General features: G+C 36.0%; 2 protein-coding genes across 3 annotated transcripts; one reads left to right on the top strand and one right to left on the bottom strand.

The window, feature by feature from the left end:
• Positions 1 to 14: 14 nt before the first annotated feature.
• LOC109052491 (potassium channel subfamily K member 10-like) lies at positions 15 to 20072 on the bottom strand. 2 transcript variants are annotated; one of them, XM_042773466.1, is made up of 7 exons: positions 19972 to 20072; positions 11466 to 11869; positions 6464 to 6581; positions 4927 to 5087; positions 4631 to 4823; positions 3228 to 3370; positions 15 to 2446 (listed from the first exon to the last, which is right to left on the bottom strand). In XM_042773466.1, the coding sequence occupies exons 1-7, from the start codon at positions 19976 to 19978 to the stop codon at positions 1808 to 1810; spliced, it is 1665 nt and encodes a 554-aa protein (XP_042629400.1). In that variant the 5' UTR covers positions 19979 to 20072; the 3' UTR covers positions 15 to 1807. The 2 variants fall into 2 exon arrangements, with proteins under 2 accessions (XP_042629400.1, XP_042629399.1); XM_042773465.1 differs by having other exon boundaries at positions 19435 to 20056.
• Positions 20073 to 22106: 2034 nt separating this feature from the next.
• Positions 22107 to 27830, top strand: LOC109052469 (spermatogenesis-associated protein 7-like). Its single transcript, XM_019069910.2, has 11 exons — positions 22107 to 22402; positions 22739 to 22831; positions 22933 to 22980; positions 23716 to 23831; positions 23926 to 24344; positions 24429 to 24474; positions 25329 to 25435; positions 25657 to 25707; positions 25932 to 26009; positions 26110 to 26167; positions 27029 to 27830. The coding sequence occupies exons 1-11, from the start codon at positions 22360 to 22362 to the stop codon at positions 27410 to 27412; spliced, it is 1443 nt and encodes a 480-aa protein (XP_018925455.1). The 5' UTR covers positions 22107 to 22359; the 3' UTR covers positions 27413 to 27830.
• The last annotated feature ends 152 nt before the right edge of the window (positions 27831 to 27982 follow it).

Here is a 27982-nt window from a genome sequence, read left to right as displayed (position 1 = left end):
TACAAAGCCAAAGCCACATTTCATGATTTATTTTCCCAAAGGCACTCATTACATTTGATGTAATGTTTGCACAAGTATTGATGTGATCACCATGACAACACAGAGCATGACTACAATTACCATGATGTCTTTGGGATGTAATGTGTGTGTGTATGCATTTGCATTCACTATTGTACATCAGAAAGGTCAACAATATTTTATTTATGCATTCACACTTTTTACCATATTTTTGAGTTACGGTGGAAGACATTGTTCTGTGGGCATAAAAATGGTTCTGATATATGAACTGATATCAGATGATAACAAGTCAGACAGTTTTATGGCAATAATGGAATAATTGTGGATTTACAGCAACCCCAAAAAGTATTTGAAAAATCTGTGTGTCTCTAAAACAGTAAAACAGCTTTTGCAACTAATTTTACCATTTAAAGTCAATGTTAAACACCATTTGTTTCCAATTTTACCATTTAAAGCCAACGTAAAACTGTGTTTGCTACTAATTTAACCATTTAAAATCCAAAGAAACCAGAATTGCTACAAATTTACCATTTAAAGCCCATGTAAAACATAATTTGCAACTAATTTTATAATTCAATGTAAAACAACTTGCCATAAATTTGACCATTTATAAACTATTTTTCATGAGATGTATTTCACTTTTTTTTTTAATTCACTAAAGTCACCTTTCTTTATTTTTGTTTTAATCAGTACTGACTGTCTTCATTTTCAACACTAGATCAAGTTTAATCGTTTAAAACGGTACAAAGTTTTTGTGTGATGATTGGTAAAGATTGCACCTTTCTTTTCAGTAAAAGACTTTTGCTGTGATATTTTATTATTTAATGCAATGATATTCACAACATTTTATGTGTGATTGAAGTGTCTAGATACTTTTTGGGGTCACTGTATCCCTTATAAAGATGCCATTTGCTCATCATGTTCTAATACTTTGAGTAAATTGGTTTTCGTTCTCATTTAATGTCATCAATATGGCTTTGATTCCAGTCATTTTGAGGGGGTTTGATATGTTGATAGAGTTCTGTGTAAACGCAGCATTTCACGATCAGATAAGTCATTGTTGCTTAATCTCTGGCATCACAATCAAAGGTTATTGAGAACGTCTCAATTTTTCAACCAAATTCAATAATTTAGGGTTTCATAGAAGTTCATGATTCGCCATCATAGATGACAGATTCATCTGAGCAGCAGTAGATATCCATGCAGGTTTTTCTTTCCTAAGACATCGTGATTTACAGCTTTCATTGATTCCTAACACACCTTCGAGAATAGCAAAAGCCTTTGCTGACTGTGCTGTGATGAGTGATCAGTCCTCATGCTGCTTTAAACCCATTTGAGTTTCTTTTTCTGCAGAGCGAAAAAGGACAATGATTTCTGACTAAAGCAGATGTATTGCATTATTAATAATAATGTGAAAATTAATAGTAAGTTCCAAAAAAGTCGTTATTCACTGAAATCTTACTCTCCACCGCAGCTGTCAATCTCAGTCAAATGAATTGAATATAGCACCAACTTTAACATCAGTGACGTTTTTTTTTTTTGTCATTTTTTGGAGCTTTCCATTGAAGAAGGAAATTCATGCAGGTTTAGAACAACACAAGGTGAGTAAACAATGACAGAATTTACAGTTTAAGGTGATGTCAGTCTGTATTCCTTGAGCTCTCTGTGTCTTTTCATATTTTTGGCAACTTGTCATTTGTCACAGTGAAAATCAACTGCAGTTGATCGTAACGAGTCAAACCGCAGCTCACAAAACACAAAGGCACATTTTCACCCTGTCATTGTCTGCCTACGGTTGATGCTCTTTCTGCTCGAGTCTTTTATTTCGCTCTTGTTCTTTGGCCTGAGCCGGAGCGAAACCGTTCTGCTGCTTGGGTTCATCAGGATAGTGAGGCAGACACGTGAAGCCAGTGTTGGCCTCCATTGCTTCTTTCTCTTCCTCTATCTCCTCCTCGTCCTCTCTTCTCTCTTCTCCCAGAGTGACGTTGCTGCTGTTGCTGCTGAGGACGTCGCCCAGCCTGCTGGCGTCCTCCGGGATGTTCCTGTGGAGATCTTTGCTCCTGTTGCGCTTGGCCAGTTTGGTGAGCGAGCCGAAGCGGTTGAAGATGTTTTCCTCGGAGGACGCCTGCTGTTCGCCGCGCTCGGCCTTCAGTCGCAGGTTGTTCAGTTTAGTGTCGATGCTCTCCTGCGAGGAGGTCTTAAAGCGCCCAGCGTCTAGACTAGTGAAGACGGCCCGCTTTTCAGGCGACAGTATGTCTAGCGAATGCGCCCGCTGCTCCAGACCCAGACGTCTGCGCTCCATGCTGCGGATGGTGGCCGCCCGCTGAAGTTTGTCGTGGATCTCGCCGCTGAGGCGCCGCCGTGTCTCGCGTAACTCTGCACGAACATTTGCCTTCCATTCTGCCGCATGGGCCTTAAACTCTCCAACCTGCGTGAGAGTGACATTTAAAAACAATTCAGCACTGTGCTTAAAGTTACATTAAAACATAATTTGCAATTAAATTTACCACTTAAAGCCGACGTAAAATATCATTTACAGCTAATTTTACTACTTAAATCCAACGTAAAACATTGCTTGAGATTACTAATTATTAATTTTATCATTAAAGTCAACCTAAAACATAATTTGCAAATAATTTTATTATTTAAAGCCAACGTAAAACTGCGTTTGCAACTTATTTTAACATTTACAGTCAACATAACAGCATTTATTAAAAAATGTTACAAATTAAAGTCAAAGCATAACAGCATTTTAACATGTATTATCTATTTTTCATAATATGATGTATTTCACGGTGAAATTGTTTTTCTTTTAATAGCAGCATGGCTTGATATCATCATGATAAAGATGGTGTAAAGTGTGCTTCATATCAGAATGAAAGCTGCAGGTCGAGTTCACACTTCACAGCATATTCAAGTATCCCAGTGGTGACACTTATTTATCAGATCTATCATTATTTGATATTATGACCTTTATTGCACTAACCAGCATTAAATGAGTGCATTAATAACTATTGACAAGAAAGGTTGCATTAGCAACAGCAGCCAAATCAATGCCTACTGGTTACCATTAATCAATAGTCTACACACCCTAGTAATCATCAGCTGAAAAGGAAAGACCAGGGATGTGTAGCACAAAGTCAATAGGGCTCTGATGCAGTGAAATAATGCTGTATTGTATATTGAAGATCATGTTTGACATATCATACCTCTTCTTTTGTTTTCTTGGACAGAACCCTGAGCCAGTCTCCAATCATGCTCAGCACCGCTGCGAAATACGCCAGACCCACCAAAATCCAGAACCAGACCAGAGGCTTGTACCATTTCATGTATTCTATTTTTCGATCTCCTCCTATAAAATAATGAAAGAGTTTTAATACTCTTCCCCAAATATTCCATTGGAGTGGAGTGTCCAAAGCATTCCATCAAAACAAGGTCTCAACAGGGTCAAAAGATGCACAATTGCCAGGAAAAGTATTTTGAGAAGCTGTCAGTTAAAAATTACATTTACATTTATTCATTTATGTAGATGCCTTTATCCAAAGCAGTGCTTTTGATATGTTCATTTGATCAATATGTGACTTCTCTAGCATTCAAACCAATGATTATGGTGCCACTACCACAATACTCCACTAAATGGGCTATCAAAAATAAGCGACTCTTGACAAAATGATGTAAAATTACCATTTAAAACTTAAGGCGGCAGTTTAAACAAATTTTAACAAAGTCGATGGAAAATTACATTTACCATTTGAAAGTCAACAGGAAAAAGAATTTACCATTTAAAGACAACATAAAGCAGTATTTTCAACCAATTTTACCATTTAAATTTTACATAAAACAGCATTTGAAGCTAAATTTACCATTTAAAACCAATATAAAACAGCATTTACCACTTTAAAGTCAACTTAAAACAGCATTTGCAGCACATTTTACCATTTAAATTCAACATAAAACTGCATTTACAGTTAAAATCAACATAAAATAGCATTTGAAGCTAAATTTACCATTTAAAACCAATAAAAAACATAATTTACCATTTAAAGTCAATGTAAAGCAGCATTTGCAGCAAATTTAACCATTTAAATTCAAGATAAATCTGTATACTACTTTAAAGTCAACTTAAAACAGCATTTACCATTTGAATTCAATGTAAAATAGTACTTAACACTTTAAAATCAACATAAAACAGCATTTGCTGCAAATCTTACCATTTAAATTCTAGATAAATCTGCGTTTAATACTTTAAAGTCAACTTAAAACAGCATTTACCATTTGAATTCAATGTAAAATAGTATTTAACACTTTAAAGTCAACATAAAACAGCATCTGCAGCAAATTTAACCACTAAATTCAACATAAAATTGTGTTTACATTTAATTTCAACATAAAACAGCATTTGAAGTCAATGTAAAACAGCATTTCCAGGAAATTTTACTACTTAAAGTCAACGTAAAATAGCATTTGCTGTAAAAATTAAGCAAGTCTTGACTGTACACAATTTACAGACAAAACTTACCATTGAAAGTCAACGTAAAACAGCATTTACTATAAAAAATTAAGCAACTCTTGACTGTACTAGGCAAAATGATGCCCTCATTGGTGCTCCTACCTGCTACATAATCTCCAATGCCGATGGTTGTGAGCGTAATGACAACGAAGTAAATGGATTCTAAAGTACTCCATCCCTCGATGTGTTTGAAAATCACTGCTGGGATGGTGACAAAAATGATGCAGCCAGCGATGATGAAGAGTATGGTGGAGGTGACGCGGATTTTAGTCTGACTGATTTGCTTGTGTTTTTGCTATAAAGGGAGGCAGAAGATATTTCAGGTGAACTGAAGTATTTATATAACCAGTAAATAAATAACTATCCTCAGTAGAATATTCCAAAACAAGTCGACTCACCCTGAAAACTTTCTCCACCTTCAGGATGCTCTTCATAAACACGGTCCCTAGTTGATCACCGATCCCGGCCAAGAGGAAGCCAAACAGAGGGATGCCAAATATGGCATAAAGGATGCAGAAAATCTTGCCGCCCTCAGTGCTGGGGGCGATGTTTCCATAGCCTGTAGACGTAGGCGGAGAAGACAAGGGTTATTTAATCGTTATAAAACAAACCGCTCTAGTTGACCCCCTCTATTAAAACAACATTCAAAGATCCAGAGGGAGACAATTGGTGGCTTCCAGCGAAAGAACATGGCAGTAATTATAGATTGGGAAGGGAAAAGGGAAGGGAACAAAAGGGAAGTTCAGACAACGACAAACTAAACAGTTTCGGTGAGAGATGAGATCTGGGCTGAAAGCCTCATGTGCTGTGCAGTTTCGCTTATGAATGTCAGTTCAAATCTTGTTGGAAGTAAAACATGATAAAAATGCATTGTTTCAAGTAAGCAAAAATGTTTTACCATTAATAGTCAACGTGAAACAGCTTTAGCTGCAAATTTTACCATTTAAAGTAAAAGTAAAACAGCACTTGTTGCAAATTTTACTATTAAAAGTCAACACAAAATAGCATTTACCATTTAAAGTCAACGTTAAACAGCATTTTCTGCAAATTTTGCCATCTAAAGTCAAAGTAAATCCGCATTTACCATTTAAAGTCAGTGTTAAACAGCATTTGCTGCAAATTTTACTATTAAAAATCAACACAAAACAGCATTTGCCATTTAAAGTCAACATAAAACAACATTTGCTGCAAATTTTATCATTTAAAATCCATGTTAAACAGCATTTGCTGCAAACATTACTATTAAAAATCAATGCAAAACAGCATTTGCCATTTAAAGTCAACGTGAAAGCTTTAGCTTTTAAAGTCAGTGTTAAACAGCATTTGCTGCAAACATTACTATTAAAAGTCAACACAAAATAGCATTTAACATTTAAAGTCAACGTAAAACAACATTTGCTGAAAAATTTCATTCACTTAAAATCATACTTAAAAAAAATCAACTCAAAACAGCATACTACAAAAAAAAAACATAAAAAAACAATTTCCCAAAAAAAACAAAAAACAACATTTGCTGCAAATTTTACTTTCAAAAGTCAACACAAAACAGCATTTACCATTTAAAGTCAACATAAAACAACATTTGCTGCAAATTTTGCCATTTAAAGTCAAAGTAAATCTGCATTTGCTGCAAATTTTACTTTTAAAAGTCAACACAAAACAGCATTTACCATTTAAAGTCAACATAAAACAACATTTGCTGCAAACATCACTATTAAAAATCAATGCAAAATAGCATTTGCCATTTAAAGTCAACATAAAACAGCATTTGCTTACCATTTAAGGTCAATGTATAACAGCATTTGCAACTAATTTTACTATTTCTCATAATGTTCTCATAATGTAAAAGTTGAACTATTTCTCATAATGTGCTGTATTTTTAGAGGCGTCATTGAGATGCATTGCTTTTCTCGTTTGAAGGTTAGTTTATTTTACCTATCGTGGTGATGACTGTTCCAGCAAAGAAGAAAGCGCTGCCGAGGTCCCAGTGGCTGGAGTTATAGGACGTGTCTCCAATGGGACTCACGCCAGCACTGACTGCGTCTACTGCATGCTGGGAAAAGATGCACATACAGAAAAAGACTCAAATACCCATTCTGGAAGTGCTTCATTGACAGTAAGTGAGCAAACAAAATTATCAAATCATTTCACAAAGCCATTTCCCCTGAGCACAATGGCAGCCACTTTAAGAACGTCACGTTTCTCAGAGTAATTCATTAGACTTGGATTTAATTGCTAAGTGATGTCAATATGACATCAAGCCACCCACTTTGTTTCACTGTCTAAAAAACCTGCACTGAAAATCAGTCTGCTCCATCTGTTGGTTAATTCGATCAGTTTTAGTGGCTTTTCTCAAACTATTTAAAGAATGAGTTGTATAAATGGATTACGCTGAGTAAGTTTAGTCAATATATCGGGAAATCCTGTCTGAGCAGACTGTTGTGATGATGTTTTTATGTTAGTCACCCAAATCTTGCTTTTCGTAATGGTAAAGTAGTACAAGATATATTTATACAGAAAAGTAAAGGAGTAGAAATTAACAGTCAGCAATCAATCCATATAAACTAAAGTGATAAATAAGTTAGATGATATCAAAGAGAAAAACACAATAAAACTACATGCTGTCAGCAAGAAACTGTTTTTCTGAGTAATGTTTTTTCTGATCCGGTTGGACTTGCCAAGCGTCCTTGTGGGAAGATTTTTGAGTCAGTCCTTCTCACGGCAAAGAACAACAACACTGACAACAGCCAGCTGGTCTCACATGACAGGACTGAGGCATGTCAACATGACTGGCACGCCGTGCATCTGATTCTGCTCAGATTAAGTGTGAGTTTAAAGGCTTTTTTAAGATGAATCTTCAGGATAAAAATCAGGGCTGTCACAATTCCTCGATTAAATCTGAGTACTTGAGTACTTGAGTACTTGATTACATTTTGCCCGTGTTAATGAATCGGCAAAATATCGGAAGTGGCACATTCCATGAACGAGAATCCATTAAAAGCAGACCATTTTCTAAGGCTTTGCATGTTTTGATGTGCACATGTTCTTGTTCAAGAAGTGACAGAGGCTGTAGCATTTCTATCATGAAGAAGTGGCAAAATATTGAAGATTAAGTGGACATTTGAATTAAATCTTGTTTAGTCAATATTAATCAAGAATTAGATTGAACATTAAATTCTAAAAATATAATTACATACAGATCATTCCCTCTACAACAATATAATACAATACATAATCAACATTATTCAAAAAAACTATAATACATTATGTATTTTACCAGTTTTGTTCAATAAAACTATATGATTTCTTGCTATACTTAAATTTGAACCAATTATTATTCCCTCGTTGCTATTATATATGTATTTTAAGCTATTTGAAAAGTCTATTGTTCGCTTAGGCCTATTTTTTTTTACCACAAAAAGGGGAGGAGGGGGGGTCTGATTACTCTATTAATCGTCAGAATAATCGACTACCAAAATAATCGTTACTGACAGCCCTAATAAAGATGCTTTGCATGCCCAACAAAATGTTTGTTTTGGATCAGTTATAGCACATTGTCTATGTTTGTCCTAGACAGCAGTTTAATTAAATAGAGACTTTGGCTTCTGATGTTTCTTATGAGAAAAGGACCCCATTAATATCATTAATATCTCAGATTCAGAAGAATCGAAGGAGATATTACACCATAAAGCCTACTGTATCATATTTGAAATGCACATTTCATGATCAAAACTTTGCTGCTAAACCTGTTTCACACACTCTCTCCTCCACGCCTTCTGTCTCTGATTGATTGTTTAGAGTATTATAAAGCTCTTTTAGTGTAATTCTACAAATGTCCTCCTTCATTTTGTGCTTTATGTGTCTTTCTGGTGTCAAATATTTTCTGATTGTGATCAAGTAAAGGTCAGAATAACTGCAGTAATATCTCCAGATGAACTCTTACTGGACTGAAACAGCTCAGCTTTACTTGATTGCTCCATCAATCATGTTTTAGAGTCTCAAATCTGATCATCAGGATCTTTTGAGGAGCGTTTGTTTCCAGAAGCTTTACTTTCACTGTTCCTCAGCGGAGGAATGATCTCCACAAGCCTCCAGAACATCTTCAACTCTCAGTCAGCACTGGATTACACTGCATTATATGTTTGGATCATTTCAATCTCATTTTACTGAGACAGATTACTGGAGATACATGTAAATATCAGCATCTGAAACATATTGTATATTTTTGCTCAGTTTGAGTCTCTGAATAAAACTAAGCTGTTTTTCCTCCATATTCTTACTATGTCACATTATATAACCCCCCCCCCCCCCAAAAAAAAAAAAACCCCATAAAGGTTCAATGACCTGTTCGATTTCAAACCATTAGATTTTTCTTATGTCAGACTTTACAGGTCTGATTAGTTACAGCACATGGACAGATTTTGCTTCATGTGGACTATGAAGATGTCTGAAGCTCCAGCTGGGCTTTGCACTCAGTAGACTCTGTCTTCAGAGGAACAAACTATTAATAATTGATTATCTCGGAGCCTATTCCCTACTGAGGGGTCGTTTCAAGTGTCTTGACTGGAAATGGAAAATTTACTTTTTTTCTTTGGCATGAGCTTAAGTACCAGATGTAGGGCACAATTTGAGTCACAAAGGTTGCTTGCGTGACGTAAAGAGGAATGAAATGAAGGATGTAGGCGTGTATCAAAGTGACATCTTATCACGTACGGTTATTGACAGGTTTGACTGAACTCAGTAAACTGGGTCAGACTGCAGAATGGTCACATGATGATTTAAACATTGAATGTAATGCGGTCATGTGACATTGTTGTTTTTGTTTCACTGATACACTATTTTAATTTAATATACTAAATAGCTTAAAATATTTATTTCAGGTATATATATGCTGTGTATATATATATATATATATATATATAGTTTACAAGCAGAGGAATGCACACGCATGCGTCATGGTATTCTCGTGAATGCACGTCGAAGACTGACACGGAAGAGAATAAATTGTTGAATAAAGTCATTATCTTTTTCTTTAGGTGCAAAAAAAAATATTGTAGCTTCATAATATTATGGTTGAACCACGGACGTCAGATGGACTATTTTAACGATGTCCTTACCCCCTTTCTAGACCTTGAACGTAGTAGTTCCCTTGCTGTCTATGGAGGGTCAGAAAGCTCTCGGATTTCATCAGAAATATCTTAATTTGTGTTCACATGAGGGTGGGGAAACTATCCCTTTAACAGCCCTGGTTTGGCATTCTACTATTTGAAACATTTACACATTGCATTCTGCTGCATATAAAGGCTAGTAATCATGCAGTAAAGTATGCAGTATACTAGCTTTCTGTATCATCACTGAACTGTAATCTGTTTATTAGTGACCATCTGCTTCCTTATTATTATAGCTCCCTGGACGTTCATTTGCATGGAAATGCTTGAATCAGCGAGCCTCAGTTAACCTTGAGATGAAAGTCCTATTTAAGATGACATTTTAATTCTTGATTATAAAGAACTAACCATGAACAATAGCCTTTACAGCATTTATTATCTCAGCCTGTTATATAATGGAAATGTTTCCCGACCATCTCATCCACCCTTCCAGTAATTCCCAGGCTGACTCTGTAGGATGTGCTTCTGGGAGAAATCAATGCAAAGCTTTAATTGATGGCAGCACATTTGCTTTTCATATATGTGAGATATATGTGTTCTCTGTTATGTAACAAGCAGTGCTGGTGCTTTATCACATACACAAAATTCAGCCTAAAGTGAGTTTCTGCTGGCTGAAGTGAGAGCTGATAATCCTGATGATGGCCAAAGGGATTCGTGTCTGTTTCAGAATGACATTTACTGATCGATTAGAGCTCGGCGTCGGCCGGGGGAAGCTGCAGAGGAGATGTATGGTTGAGGAAGGATGTTGCTGACGGCCACCATAGCTGGACAATGCTCCTTTTGATTCTTTAGATATCCTACGATAAGAGTGTCACCAAAGAATACTGCTTTAAATATCAATCTACTTTATGACATTGAATGCATTCTTTATAGGTAAAGTAGTAGTTTAAAGCCTCAGCTTTCAAAACTAAGGGTAAATTGCTCGAAAACTTGTCATATTTTGCCCTAAAATCAAATTTAAAAAAAAGAGAAATTATATTTTGTTATACAAGTTTTTAGGACCATTAAGACTTTATGTATTGTGAAACTGATTTAATGACAATTTATCTTATTTTACTGCAAAAATTTCATTACAGTACTGTTAATAAATAATAATAAAATTGTAACTGTTATTACCGAACTTAAAAATTGTCATGTTTTCATAAATTACGGTATTATCTATAGTGGGGATGATTGATTTTATTTTATTTAAATTACAAAAAAATAAAAATAATTAATGTAATTGTTTTATATAAAGAAAATGTGTAGATCTCGAGGTCATTATAGTTAACTAAAACTAAAACCATAAAAAAAATGTTCCAATATGTACCAAAAAAAAGTGCAAAATTTTAAGCAACCTGTATATATATATTTTTTCTTTTGGTTTCTAAATGAAGTATGATTCTTCATAGGCATTTTTCCATTAACTTCATTTTTATATACTTTCATTATTTCAGTCTCTCATGAGTTGAATATCTTTTGGCTTCACTTGATTCTCCATCAATCATTTTGTAGAAAAATCAGTGCATCTCAAATCTGATCCTCAGGATCTTTTGAGGAGCGTTTGTTTCCGGAAGCTTTACTTTCACTGTTCCTCAGCGGAGGAATGATCTTCACAAACCTCCAGAACATCTCACCTTTATTTCTTCATCTCTCAATCAGCACTGGATTACACTGCATTATATGTTTGGAGCATTTCAGTCTTATCTTACAAAGACGATGCGATGACTGATATTTATATCATTTTATCCTCTCATGCGCTGAGTATTTCTCTGATCTCATGATCTCACCTTGATAAGGGCCTCAAGCTCAGCTGGAGAAACACAGGGGTTCCTCTCCAGGAACAGGGCCTTCTCCTGTGTGATGTTGTCCTTCTGGTTGCTCTCGAAGGGTTGCTCCAGTGCGCAGAAGGCCAGACCGCCACACACCAGGTACGTCACCACCACCACAAACACGGCCACCACTGTCTTACACTTCATGACCGAATGCGGTGCAGCACCGTCCACGTCCATCCCGGTCACCACACTGGCCGAGCGGGACGAGATGGAGAGGCGTGGGAGAGCACAGTGACCGTTAGCTTTGATCTCACAGCCCATCGGGTTCTGCATGGACGCTACGCTGGCCTGAACCAGACTGGACTGGACCGCACCAGACTGGACCTTCTTCGGAGGGACGATGTTTGTCTGAACAGCCACTAAAAAGAGACGGAGACAGATGGAGAAGATATAGGAGTTATTTGGAATTATTGCAACCAGAATGAACATTATATTACATATCTTTTTTTTTTGCTTACAAAGACCTAAAGGAGGTTTTTGTCTCAGACAGGGTTATTATTGTTAACTAAAACTAAAACCAAAACATTTTTGTTACCTGAGAAAAAAAAAAAAAAACATTAATTGAAAAAAATAACATTTTTTAAAATATATTTGTTTGCCTGCCCAATCAGCCTGTCAGTTACTGGTAAAACGAACCTGGCTTGCTGTCCGTGAAGGAGGCTTGAAACCCGAGGCTCAACTTGAGCTCCGAGTAAGAAACCCCCCAAAAAAGGCTTATAAAGGACAGCAAGCTCATCGCTGACTGAAAAAAATAAAAATAAAAATAAAACTGGTTTACCCCCCCACCCCCCACCCCAAAACGCTCCTGTGGGAGCAATGGGGAAAAACTCTGCTATGGCAAAGAGGAAAGCTTAACAAAAGAAAAAAATCGCTGCTGATGGGTAAAAGTTAGTGGGGATTTTGTCACTGCTGCGGTAGTGATGAAGGGTTTGAAGGCTCTCTGCTGCGGCGATGAGCTGTTAGTTAGGGTAGAAAAGCCACTGCTGCGAAAGTGGAAAGACTGAATACATTTAGAAAAGAAAGAAAAAACTCACTGCTGTGGCAGTGAAGTGGTTAAAATTCTGCAGGAGAGAAAGTCTCTGCTGCGACACAGAAATAGCCAAATGGCAATGGTTAATGTTGCTGGGGCGGATGATTTGACACTACTGCTGTAGTGGCAAAGGAAGAGAATTGTTTAATAAAAATATTGTAGGAAGGGAAAACCACTGCTGCAGCAGTGGAAAGGTTGATTAAGGTTAAAAATATTTTTGCTGCTGCAGCAGTGAAAAGGTTAGAAGTTTTGCATGAGAGAAAGTTGCTGCTGTGGCAGTGGGAGGTTGGCAAGCCGACGGTCCTGAACCTGTATCACTGAGGGTTTTATGATTGGGAGACGGGGAATTCCCTGCTTTGAGAAGTTGGGCTAGGTGACGCAATGGTACCTAGAGGGTGGGGAAAGGGGAATCCCTGCTATTTCTGCAAAACGAAAGTAATTTGTTGTTTAAAACAGACAGGTGCATGGTGGCTGGATTACTGAATGAGAGATTGGTGTGCTTGGTTGTGTTTCACTCCACTTTTAGGCACTCGTGGACTTCCCTAAGCACTTCCCCTCGGGGGAATCCCTGCTGCCATTTTGAAGTGCATTCCACTTCATGAAGTGTATGAGGAAAGTTTATATGGACAGACCCTCGACCCCTCGATTTTGACCATCAGTGTTAGTGTTACCTGTATGCACCAAGGGTCTGAGAGTAATGCAGTTTCAATTCTCTGTATGTATGCTGTACATGTGGAAGAATTGACAATAAAGCAGACTTGACTTGACTTGAATCTGCTTCATATGCACACTTCAGGCCGCTCCATAGACCACAATGCAACACGATTATCATGTCATCGCAGATTGCGTTTCATTTATCCCCACCACAAACAAGTCTATAATATATAAATGATTTTTTTTTTACTTTTATAACAGCCAAGGCATACCTATATACATATAGAATACTGCACCAAACTAATTTGTAAGGGGAAAATGTAAACAATAAACCAGCTCCATAGCAGATTCTAAGTGATCAAGGGCTTAGGATGTTCTGGTTCAGCCCATTGCAAGGTTTCTGCCAGTAGTGGGCACTCACGCAATGTAATAAATGACGTACATCCAAGTAAACGAGACAGAGGAAGTTTGCGAGTGAAGGGCATAAGAAAATGGACCTAAGCTCTTTATTTGGATTTTGGGGAGACCGTTTTGGGCGGCTGAAGTTGTGGCAGCTATGCGAAAGGAATGACTGGAGTAATGGTTTGCTGAAATGCCTGATTTAGTCAGGACTGATTTTAGGTGTTTTTGAAACCAGTGTCTGGAGATGGGGCTATTGTTGTCATCTACAAAAAGAGGATCGGTGGGAACCTGAATTTGATATAGTCTGTGAGCTAAGAAGAGGACAACGGATTGGTAAGGCTGGAGAGGGGTGGGTAAGTTAAAAATTAAAATTGGATGGCCGTGCATTAAATGATCTGTTTTGCTACATTTGATGTTAAAGCGAATTGTGTCGTTGTCCAGTACTTGGAGGTCGGAGAAGGCTGGATGGATTCTGGGATTGAATTTGGAATTATAGGTGAATTCGGAGCATCTGAGGAAACCGAAGAAAGCGAGGATGAAAAGGGCGTTGAGTAATCTGGCTGTATTTTCAGAGTGGTAACCTGAACAAAGGATGAGTAAGCAATTGCTTAATATTTCACGGGTGATGGGAAAGTGAGAATCTAGATGGCGGGGTTGGGATTTTTCAATACCTTTTAAAAGCAGGGAAAGTTGAGGGTTGTTGATGGCGGGGCACTGGCGGCCAAAAATTAGTTTATGGAAAAAATAAGACATGCTTTTATGGAGCTGGGTTGGATCTGTTTGAAGTGGTGGAGAAAAGCTGCAAAAAGAAACAGTTGTGAGAGAGAAGTCAGGAAATTGAAGCCTCTGGTGAGAATGGAAGGTTTTAAAACAGTTCCAAGCCGGCTTGGAGGATGAGATGGGTGGATAAGTCGTGAAGATGGAGGAGAGATTGGTTTACTGGAACGTCAGGTCCGAATAAGGAGACACTGGTGTGGGTGACTGGTCTGCCTGAGGAGCTAATGATCTGAATTTCTGAAAGGCAAAACAGGAAAGAGAGTCAGCAATTGAGTTTTTACAACCTGGTATATCGACTGCTTTAATTATAAACTGGCTGCAGGCAGATGTCCAGATCAAACATCTTAGAAAACGCATGATTTCCGTGGAACTGAAAACGACTTTATAAATCCAGAATACAGCAGCTGAGTTGTCGCAATGGAAGAGGATGCTTTCAGAGGCCTATTCATTCCCCCATAATGTCACGGTGACGACGATTGGGTAGAGCCTTAATAGAGCGGAGGAGAAGGATGGTTTTAAATTTACGAGTTCGGGAGGCCATGTTAAAGCAAATCAGCGATCTTGGAAATCCCCCTCAAATCCAACTGAGGGTGCTGCGTCTGTGAACAGGTGCATGTCAGTGGCTAGTGCGATGTGGTTGTTGTAGAAAGAGATGAGGCCATTCCATTGATTAAGAAACAAAAGTCAGAGATTCTGCTCTGCACGAATCATTCAGAGTGACCAAACTGTTTAAGCCAGAGGATGCTAGAGAGAAAAGATGGGAGATAAAAGGGTGGCCTTGGGGCATGATTCTCATAGCAAAATTTAGGTAGCCTAGCAGGGAAAGAAGGTCACGCTTGGAAATTCGATCATAAAATTAGAATCCACCTCTTTTGTGAGGAGGGAATCTACGATATCTGGTTCTGACAAGGCAGCTTGTAAGTTATTACAGACGAGAGTGGCATCTGGAAGACTTTCAAGACCGGGATCAAAACCTTGTTAAAGGCTGTAAAGCAAATAGTGAGAAAAATTTTGTCAGGGTGATTTTTTTAGCTCAAGAGATAACATTGAGACATTCACAGGAGAAGAGAGGTATTTTTCTAGATCTTTATTGTTTTTTGCTGAAGATTTGTACACGGAGTAGACAAGGCGAGCGTGAGCACCACCACAGAAACTACACACATGTAAAAAACAACATTTTTGCCTGAAACTGAAATTGTGGAAGTTATTGCAAACTTGGCGATTTGGAATGTAAGAATAACAACCTTTAGATGGGGCAGAGCGATCTGACCCAGAATGTGGCACACATGATGTTCATTTGATAGATTCTGAAGAAGGCTGAGAGTGAGGGTTCAAAGAATTTTGAGTGATTAGTGTGCAGGAGTGGGAATGATGAACGAGAGACCTACAAATAGAACAGGAGATGTTACAGCAGCCAAGTATAAACACGATTATGCAAATCCAAGTCGAGGGCACCCCAGTAGGGGCACTGGTGGACATGGATGGGGGCTCCATGGCAATGGCGTGAGCAGGAGCTGCTGTTGGAACAGTCGTGTAGAGAGTATAGAATGGAGGAAGGGCTGGAATAACGTTAGAGGGAGGAAGGTTGACAGGAGGAAAAGACGAGGCAGGCACTGTTTGCGGAGGCAGCCTCACACTGGGTTCTATGCTCGTAGAAGGAAAGAAAGAAGTAGATGAGGAAATATAGGGGGGATGCAGACAAGAGACCGGAGCAGGACCCGATTGTGGAGGCAGCCTCACGCTGGGGGGTGCTCGGGAGATAGTTGGAAAAGAAGTAGGAGGAGGAAAGACAGGAGTGGGATTTTGTAAGGAATGGGCGAGGCTGAGCAAATCTGAGGTTGGTAAAAGGTGGGCTTGGACAGGAGGAACAATGTGTGGGCAAGGGCGAAGGTGGGAGCTTTGGAGTGTGTTTGAGGGGCTAAATTGGCCTGTGAAAGCAAAGGGCTTAAGACTGTGGACCTGCGCTATTGGGATGGGGGGTGGGGATTACGGCTGCGGTTGCAAGTGCAGGCGCTGCAGCTGGGGAGGAAACGCTGGTAGACCCAGAGGCTGTCTCAACCTCTGTGTTGAACAAGGCTAGCCTAGCTCTTTTAGACAGTCGATTGGAAGCTTTTTGAGAGCGGGTGGGTGGTACAGTTGGTGGAATCTCTCCAGATAGTGACTTCGTGTAAAAAGCGTACAACTGTACTTTGGTTTGTCTATGGGAAAAATAAATGTTTGCGGAGGCAAGAGCATGCCGTAATCCGTTAACTGTCCATTTTATTATGTCAGGAGTTGACGATGGTCCTGGTGGAGACAGCTGGGCTGGAAGGTGAGGAGAAGTTGAGATGCCTGGGGTCCGTGGCTGCCTGGCCAGAGGCGGGGATGACCACGGTGTGAGGCGGTGTCTTGGTAAATTTGGAAGAGGGCGCTGAGTATGCAACCTCGTTCCTTGGTAATGTGGCCAGTACGAGAACTGGAATTGGAGGAAGCTGGGTTCAGCTGGGTGGCAAATGGAGAATCCAAGGGAAAGCTCCTCGTCGGAGGCGAACAGCTGAAGCTCGTTAGGATGGGACATGTTTCACGGAATAGGGCAGGGTCAGTATCCCAGAAGCATAGTCACTTGGACAGAACAATGACTGCTGCTTACATACAGTCGAAACGATGATTGGCAGGACTGGTTGATTAGGCTCCTCCCGAACCTGCGTTGTGAACTTCATTTTATTTCAGTTAGATGTTTAGTTTAATGTGATGTACTAAAATAACTAAAACCAAAATAAAAATAAATGAAAACTACACATAGGTTTTAAAAAAAATGTAAAATCGAATTCAAAATATCAACAAACATTATAATATGATGTTAAAATAAAGCTGGTCTCTATTTTATTTATTAAAATACACACAAATGAGACAAATATTAGTACAGAGCTCATTTTATGTTGATAGCATCCTAGATTATTATTCTGAAAAGATATTGATGAGAAATATTTGAGTTCATATTGAGATCTCTGACTTTTGATTGCAGAATTGGCAGATCTAAGAACAGTTTGAGACATTCTGAAATTCTAGAAATGTCAGAATAATAAGATTGTTTTTCTAAGGAGAAACCTAAAGACTTAAGCAAAGGTCTCTGTTTGCTCTCCGTTTAATCTCATTGCTGTCTTGAAGAGTTTGAGATGTTAAAGATAATCTCATTTGTAATTTTTTTCCTGTGAAAATATATATTCTGCAATATTTTTTTCTTTACCATCTACAATGTTTTTGACTTTAAGAACATAGAGCATTAAGACTTTTTGCATTGTGAAATTGTTTTCATGAAAATAAAGCAAAATTTCCCCCAAAATGTCCATTTCAGTAATATGAAAAAAAGGAGCTATTATTGAAATTGTAAGTTGTAAAATGTTTTAATACATTATAGTATTTGTCATGCTGCCTTATTTATTCAAGCTTTTAATTTTTAGATATTTTTCATTATTTTTATATATATATATATATATATATATATATATATAATCACCATTGAGAGTATATATATATATATATATATATATATATATATATATATATATATATATATATATAAAGATTGTTGGAATATGTTTTACAAAAAAATACTATTTCGGTCTTTATACTTTTTTCCAGTGTATATGATACTGTTATTATATATTTAATTCTACTATGTGGTATTTTTTTACCGTGTTAAACAATACAGAGTGCAGTTGAATAACAGTTCAAAATCACAGAGCACTCATGCATGTAGAAGGTGTTAGAATTCAGTCCATTAGTAACATGAGTTATAGATCCTGATGTGATCTTCTGTGAGTCTCCTGAGAAGCTTTAATCTAATCGTCTGGTTAAGCAGCAGCAAGCACTCAGAGAAGCACTCCAGGTTATGTCTTTACCACTGTAGAGAGATGCTCTCAGAAGATAACATATCTCTTTGGGTGTTATGGTGTGTTATAGTGTGGCCTTATCGCTCATGAATGGGGTGAAGCAGCACAAGGTGAGACAGATGATATCTTGAGGAGGACAAAGCCATGAGGGGTCCCTACTGAGAGTCATTCATGTATTCATACGAGCGCAGCTGCGTTCAGTCGCCCCATTTAAAAACATTCACCGCTGCCTTTGTGGGGGACAGTGGGCGGAGCCTGTGAGTCACAATGATGTAATGCTCAAACCACCCCATAATTTATGCAGGCCACGCCCCTCAGTATGCTTCAGTACAGTCCCTTTGTAAAAATGAAACAGAAAATGTTGCAAGTTTGGGATTTATGAAATATCACATGGATTAAATGTATCGATTCGACTTGCCTGAACAACCATAATCTTTGCCTTTGAGTGACTCAAGGACACCTATGTCACTATATCTGAGACGTTAAAGCTGTCAGTCTAGCCCTCGCCAATCAATATCTAATCAAACAGATATACAAACATTGATGAACATGTCCATGAACATGTAACAAGAGCAATTCAATGAAAATATATACAATAGCCCTTTCTGATATATAAAATACATTGATTACAATATTGACAACATTATTGTGTGATTTTTAAAGCACTCAGAGAATATGAAATGGTATAAGTTTGCAGTTTATAACTTGAAAAATGCCTTGATCATGCTTCATTTAAAATAATAATAATAATAATAATATATATATATATATATATATATATATATATATATATATATATATATATATATATATATATATATATATATATAAAATTGATTTTTGAATGAAGAATAATCCAGGCATTATATTCAAAAGAGAAAAAAAAAGACTTTATATAAATAAAATATACTTACGACATATATAAATATACTTTATATATTTAGAAAATCCTTTATATTGTTTTTTTAACATTCATATATATATATATATATATATATATATATATATATATATATATATGAATGTTAAAAAACAATATAAAGGATTTTCTATATATATATATATATAAACATACCAACAATAATCTATCAGACCATATTGAAATTAAAGATGTTTTCTCTCATTAAAAAGACGCGCAAACGTTGTAAATAAATGAACTTGAGTTAAACAACCAAGTAACAGAACTAACCTTGTTCAGGGTCCCAGTTCACCTGTTTCCTCGGATTCTCTAACGGGAATTTCATGATGATCACGCCTTTCCGTATCACAGTACAATAAAGCTGTCCTAACAGTTTGTGCACAGTTCGGAGAGACTAATAGTTTACATTCTCGCTTCTCTCGGAGTGTTTTTGCTCCTTTAGAAAAAGCGAACGCTTCAAACCCGAGAGCGCGCCGCGCGCAGTGATGAGGATGAGGAGGGATGCTCGCGCACGCCACACTCTCTCTACACTGTCTGTCATTGTGTGAGACCAGCCAACATCTCACTCTCAGCAGCTTCTCCCTGGCATCACTTTGAGCAAAGCAAGTAAAGCGCTAAACATCTGCTGGGAAGCTGCATGGGAGCGTCTCGGGATCGCGCGTGCCTTTGTTTCAGCGTCTCATCCTTTGTGTCACGACTCCCACAGGCTTTAATTCAGGAAAACAGCTCTTTAGGCATTCGTGTTCGTTATAATAACTGACATATGATCGTGTCATGTTGAGGTTGACAGATAGAAGTGATACTCACTGATCATCGCGTTTTCCCGGCGTGAATGCGGCACAGAAGCGGCACAGAGCCGGCGCACATGGAGAGCAGGTGCGGAGGGCTGGACTCACCCACCAGCAGCAAATCAACGACTACACACCAATATGAATTATTCAGTTCGACTGTGGGTTGTATTCAAGCCATAAAGACTCTCATAATAATGTAAAAAATATTTTAGAGTGTATTAATCTACTCATTACTGCTTCTCTAGAATACTTTATGTTTAGAATTACAATAATATTATTATATAATATTTAACAAATATTATTAATAATTTAACATATAATAAATAGTTTTTAATATATTAATATAATATTTAATTATTTTAATTATCATATAAATTATATTTAATAGTTTTTAATAATTATTTAAATATGACAATATTTTTTACATTGCATATTGTTAGATATAATAATAATAATAATAATAATAATAATAATAATAATAAAATAATAATAATAATTCAGTTAGCATTAGCTAATTATTTTCTGTGTTGTAAATCATATATGCATTTTTAGTAAAATGTAATGTATTTTAATAATTTAAAATTGTAATAAAATTTAATTAAATCTAATATATCTGAATAAAATATTATATTCACTTATAATAAAAATGTTCAAGCCATACACTCACAGAATGATGTAAAAAGGATACTGTGTATTGATAAATTAATACATTTATTATTTTTTAATATGACAGTAATATTATTATATGATATTTAACAAAGCATGCATATATACATTAAATATAATGTGTATTCTAATATTACATTTCTGTATTACAAAAATGATTTTTTATTTAAATGTGAAATTATACCGACTCATGCTTAGCTCTGTGAAATCACATTTACAGGAAGCATATAGTTCTTCATCATCATTTGCTGATGTCTTCTGTATGCATTGAACAGGAACCACCCAGAGATTCCTCATAAAATATGTACGAAACTGTGCTGCACCTCCTTAACACTCCACATCTATTAGTGATGCCATGACATCATAACCACATGTGCATTTCTGCACATGAAATATTCAGTCTCAAATGAACACAAATCTTGGTATCTTTTTTAGACTTTAGCTAGTGGCACATATTTTGTGTTTAAAGTGGTCTCTGGTGTGTAAATATATGAGTCGGCTGCATGTGATTTTTTCATTTATGTATCATTACTCAAACTGCATATTCAATCTTATTTCCAAGGCAAGAGTGTAGAATTTAGTAGAGTCTTTGACATGTCCTTAATATCAAAATCAAAGCTTCACCCAGCTGTTTTGTATTTATCTGCTCTTTTTACATTCACTATCACTCTATAGACTAATACAATCAGCAACAATATTGATATCTTCTTTGTAAACATCATACTTTTTTCGCTTATTTTAGTTAATGTCATGAAACTAGCGAGCTAAGCCAGTTTTAGTGCTGAACATGGCTGAAGACGCGAAAAGAGGAACAGACAAAACGAATCAATCGAGTGAGTCGTTTACACCGGAACCGCTCCGATTGATTCAAACTCAAACTCGATTCAAAAACACATTAAAAGAGCCATTCATTTTTTTGTATTTCGACATCGCTTGTAATGATTTTAAAAAGCACGTATAGTGATGGGTGAAACGGAGCCTTTCGAAAATCCGAATAAGTTAAAGCATTGGAAATTACTGAATGATTCACTGTTTCGAAGCGCTCCAATCGGATCGTGAATCATTTGATTCAGATCCGGACTTCGAAGCGCGTATCGCGAATCTTCTTTTCTGGTTTCTATGGTATTATATAATTTATTTTTTATTCTATTATTTATTTATTTTTATTTATTTATTTATTTTTTGCAGTAAAACCATGGTTAATTTTCGTAAGAGACGTGTTGTCAGGTTAACAATAAACGTTTTGACTGTTTTAGGATCTGCTTTTAGGACTTGTGAATAAAGAAAATAGATTTATATATATATATATATATATATATATATATATATATATATATATATATATATATATATATATATATATATATGACATTTAACTAGCATGAAACACATTAATTAAGTTATATTTTGCTATATTTTCTTCTGAGATGTCAAACAATCCAAAGAAAACGTCTTTAAACCTGCTGTTTCAGCGAGACTACCGAGCTGAAGTCGGGGACGTGTGCGTGATTACGTCACCGACGTCATGCCGTCAGACGCACGCATAGCAACCAACATGGCGACGGCGAAGCTTCGACAGCTAGCTGGCAGCAAGCAAAACATCTGTGAAAGATGATAACTGTGAATATACACTGAAATATATTTATTTATCAGGCATTACTCATTTGACAGCATTACCTCAGACGTTCATACGAATGTTAAACGCGACGATTTCCGGTGAAACACGAGTGTTTTGATCATGAGATTCGTGGCAGAGTTTGTCATCATGGACGCTAAACCAGGTAAATAATATTCGCCGAATCAAATATAATAACTTTACCAAACACAGACGATTATAATCTCTTCGAAATGTACATGGCATGTGCATTTAAGAGAGACGCGTTAAATAATGTTCCTGTACATCACTAAACAAAAAGTACCATGGTATTATCATGGTTTTTTGAATATGTACTATGGTAAAAGCAAAGTAATACCATGAGAGCATTTGATTTGTTGTTTTCTGATGGGTATGTTAATGTATAATCTCATTTCAGGTGGGTTTTTGTAAACATTGATGTATTAAATGTATTAATAAATGTATTTTATAGTCTGTAATGGCTCTAATATTCTTCTTTTAGGGTACAGTCTCGGCTCATCTGGGAAACTGATGAATCAGTACATGATTAAAGACCACATGCTGTCACATTACAGAAAGCTGTATTCAGCCAGAGGTGATTCTAATGCATGCCTCTGTTATAAGGATGCCAAGATTATTTAATTTTCTTTTTTATATATATATATATACTTAACCACTTGTTTTGTTTTCTTTTAGCTGTTGTGGACTGTTCGGTGCCTAAAAGCATGTACAGCAATGTCAGATGTAGGTGAAAATAATTTTGCAATTTAAATATGTATAAAATTTAATGTATAAATCTATATAATATATAATAAAAATGTATGTGATATCTAAAATAAAATATTTGAAATGATATATAATATAAATGTATTTTAAAGTATATTTAACCAGATATTTCTATTTTTTAAATTATACAGTTATATTATATATAATAAATAAATGTACATGCATATATGTAATATATAAAAAATTTATATAATATGAAAAATAAAATATGTTTAACATTAATTAAAAGTTTTACTTGTATGACTGTATATATTATATTTTAAATATGTTATACATTTATCTGTATTTATGTAATAAATTATATCAAACATATATATATATATATATATATATATATATATATATAAAAAACATTTTATTAATGCATAAATTACATTTTATACATTTTAAAATATTGTGTGTATATCTATATCAAGTAGTAAAATGTGTTTTCAAATATATTTAACCCGATATTTATAATATGTGTATATATATATATATATAGTATTCAGTACAGTATTCAGTATTTAATATATATTATATTTTTAAATATTTAAAATATAATGTATGCATTTATATGTCTAAAGATCAACTCTATAAATTTATGTAATATATTAAATAAAATATTTAATATATCAAATTAAATATATTTAGCCAAATGTGAATTGCTATACTAATTCATTAATAAAAAAATGTCTTTATGATTTTTTGTAGATGTTGATCAAAAGCGCCGTGAGCAGTTAAGGAAAGACACTCGAAGTCAGTCAGGAAGATCCACTTCCCAGAGGAGCACTAGGATAAACTCCAGAACTTCCTGTTCTTCTAAAAATGTAAGATAATCTCTCGTGATTCATGATATCACGTTGCTGTGCAGAAATTGTGTTTGAAGTTGAAGTTTTGTTGAAGTTGACGCTTTGTTTCCAGAGCAGACCCTCTGTTCAGGGTGAGGACAGTGCCTGTCATTATCTGGACCAGTCTCGGATGTCTTCACCCAGGATCAGCACCTCGTTCCACTCCAAACAAATCGTGTATCCGTCCCCTGCAAACCACTTCCGATCCCCCTCGGAGCTGACATACCAAAGCCCAAGCGCTCATTGGCACCCCGCGGATCCGTCCTGTGCCACGTCCGCCAGTCAGAGAGGACACAGAAGCTTTCAGGATCCCACACAGAAGACCTACAGCGGAGACGTTCTGCTGAAACACGCTCATCGCTTCACTCAGGAGAAACCCTTCACCCCGAGAACGCTCAAAACAGACCACAAGTCCACGCTCTTACCAAACCGCTATTACACACCTCCGCGGAGGAAAGCTGAGGAGGAGGAATCCTCCTCTAAGATCAGGAGGTATAACCACTGATAGATATAGTGTTTCACATGGACCTGTGGAGACCTGATAATATAACAAGTCGTTTATTCTGTTGTCTGCAGCACACGGTCCAAACGAGGCTTTTCTCCACAGCTCGAGTCACGCCAGGCAAGTCTGTCTGTCTGTCTGTCTATCTATCTATCTATCTATCTATCTATCTATCTATCTATCTATCTATCTATCTATCTATCTATGCATTTATGGCCTTAGTTGTACATTATTTATTCTTGCATTTATTTGTTTATTTATCTATTGATTTGTTTATTTATGGACTGATTTAAGCATTATTTATTAATTAATTAATACCTTTATGTATTAATTAATTTATTTATTTATTAATTAATTAATCATTCATTCATTCATTCATTCATTCATCCATTCAATCTATTCATTCATTATATATTTATGCATGCATTCATGCATGCATTTATGCATTTTTTATGCATGTGTTGAAGTGGATTGATTAGTATCTATCTATCTATCTATCTATCTATCTATCTATCTATCTATCTATCTATCTATGCATTTATGACCTGAGTTATACATTATTTATTTATTCATGCATTTATCTGTTTATTTATCTATTGATTTGTTTATTTATAGTCTGATTTAAGCATTATTTATTCATTAATTCATACATTCATTTATGTATTAGTTAATTTATTTATGGTTTGATTTATGCATTATTTATTTATTCGTTCATTCATTTATTTATGCATTGATTGTTTGATTTAAGTGTTTATCTATGCATTGTTTTATGCATTATTTATTTATGCATGCATTTATGTATTAGTTATGCATGTATTTATGCATTATTATTTTTTTAATGCATGTGTTGAAGTGGATTGATTAGTTGGTTGATGAATGTCCATACTGAACAGAGCTGGAATCTAGACAAAGAAGAAGCTCAAATATCAACAGACTGATATCTGAAATATTTTGCTTTTTTAATCTTTTTGCAGGCATTTACTCTTGATCACGAGTGGTCGGATGAAGAAACAGCTTCATTCAGACATCACGGCAAGACAAACAGGTTTAGGGATAGTGATTTTCTTCTCTCATCCTCGAGGTAAAGGATTCAGACATCTGCCAGATTTCTGTACACACAGATATTTCATGAATTTATAAAGGATTTGTATAGTCATAGAAAACATGCACTTTTGCTCCCAAGAAAGTGCAATGAGCTCGCCAAAACAGTTACATTATGTAACAGATGAGATGTTTGAATGTAACAGTCTTACATTTTTGCATGGCATATATAAAAGAAAAGGCTCTTTTCTTCTGTTTCAGGATTTCACCAGAAGGCATGAGGTCTCCCATAATGAGAAAGGTTTCAGCAGAGTGAGTGTCCTGCATCAAACCACTGAAACACATCAAACATTACACTTATGTGGCGTTTAAACCACTACTCTTCATTTCATATTGTTAACAAAGCAGAGACTTTTAGGAATAATGATGTACTTGACACGATGTAAGAATATAATCATGCATACATTCATAACAATCATTCATTTTGACAGTTTATTCATGCTCCTGTGCATTTCTGAACTTGTTCTCTTCACCAGGGAGGAAGAATTAATGTACCTGGAGTTCATTACAGATGTGACGAATGAGATCTTAACACAGGGCCTTTATTCTGACAGGTGTGTGAGAACTTTTATTTTGTAAGGAGACAAATTGCAAGGCATTTTTGTCCCACTTTTTGTTAATTTCTGTTGTCTAATGAAGTATTTGTTCTTTCAGGGTACTGAAGAGAGTGTTTGAACGTCACATTCATATGAACAAACATCGGTTAAATGAGGTAACCGTTTTGGATTTTACATTTGGTCTGATGCTTTTATACAAAGTGACTTAATTGAGGAAAAGCACAAACAAGTCTTCATTATCTGTTTGTTTATTATTGCAATAACATGGGATATTTGAGCTCACACTGAACACTAGATTTGTGAAGTTGTGTAATGTATTTTAATGTACTGGATTTGCCAATTGTTTTAAAAAGACACTATTTTAGTGTATTTTAAAGGAAATATTTTTTTTTATTCATCAAGGATGCATTAAATTGATCAAAATTGAACAAAAGATTCCTATTTCAAATAAAAAATATTCCTATCTAAAACAAACGATTCACCTTCGAACGCTTTCGATTCATCTGATAATCCTGAAAAATATAATGTATCACGGTTTACACAAATCAGCATATTAGAATGATTTCTGAAGATCATGTGACACTGAAGACTGGAGTAATGATGCTGAAAATACAGCTGCACATCACAGAAATAAACTCTAGTTTAACAGAGATTCACATAAAAATGGTTTATTTTAAATCGTAAAAATATTTCACTGTTTTTAATGTATTTTGATGATTAAATAAATGCAGCCATGATGAGCAGAAGAGATTTAAAAAGATCAAAAACATAAATTAAAAAAATGACTGACCCCAGGCTTTTGAAAGGTGTGTGTATATTTATTTATTTATTTAAATTTTATTAAATGCTTTTTCAAGCAACATACAAATCAAACATTATGTGGCACTCAGTTCCAGGCATCTTTTGAATAAACCAGTCACCTTAGTTGTAGACGTCTCACTCTATACTAGAAGTCCTTGGCATCACTTTCTTTCTCATTCACTCACAGACGTCCATCTCTCTAATATTCCCAACAGAACAAGATGCGCCACCTTCTAGACAGTCTGCAGGAGGACCTGCAAAGCCCCCCTGCTGCCGCCATCAGTCAGCCGCTGCCATCAGATGATGGTGATGTTCTGCTTCGTCAAGTGTTTAACGAGGACGTGAGTTCAGCTGGAGCGTCCACACCTGTGAGCCACAGTCGAGCCGGTCTGGAGTGCAGCCGTAGTGAAGGCAGCGAGATCTCCCTGAAAGATAACCAACATCTCAATCCCAGGAACACTGAAGATGATAATGAAGTGTCGGAGCAGGTCGATGAACTTGGGAAAATCATGGCGGAGTCTTTAAGTGTGTCAGAAACTCAACAGCAAGTGTCTGAACAGGAGCAGACGAGAGGAGACATCAGTGATGATGAGTTTTAACTCAAACGCACAATGCTTTTTTTCTTTATGACACTGTAGTTATTTATGTTTGTTTGTTTGTTTGTTTTTTTACAGAAAATCCATGTGTGTGTTCCATGAAGTGATAGCTATACAGTATTTTCAGCATGCTATATGCAGTATTCAGTACTTTAATGAATTTGTCTGCTCTTAATTTGGGCGTTTATTGGTTATGTAGTCTGGTTAGGATTCAAAAGCCATGCTGTGTCTGTTTTTTTTAAATTACTAAAGAAGCCTATAGTTTGTGATTTAATTTTACTATACTTAATTTGTTTACTTTTATGTAACATACAGGTGCAGTATTCATATTCAGTGATACTTGACTTTATCTAAACTGGAAGAAAGTCTGAAAAACTTCTTTATGGTGCTACAATATATGCATAGTGTATATATATATATATATATATATATATATATATATATATATATATATGTATATATATATATAATGTGTGTGTGTGTGTGTGTGTGTGTGTGTGTGTGTATATATACATACACACACACACACAAAATAACCTGCTTTTTGAATTATTGGACGATTGATCGAAACCA

The sequence above is a fragment of the Cyprinus carpio genome, chromosome A17 (genome assembly GCF_018340385.1).
Source record: "Cyprinus carpio isolate SPL01 chromosome A17, ASM1834038v1, whole genome shotgun sequence".
Taxonomy (NCBI): Eukaryota; Metazoa; Chordata; class Actinopteri; order Cypriniformes; family Cyprinidae; genus Cyprinus; species Cyprinus carpio.
Note: the sequence above shows the minus strand (reverse complement) of the source record. Positions and strands in the feature narration are given on the sequence as shown.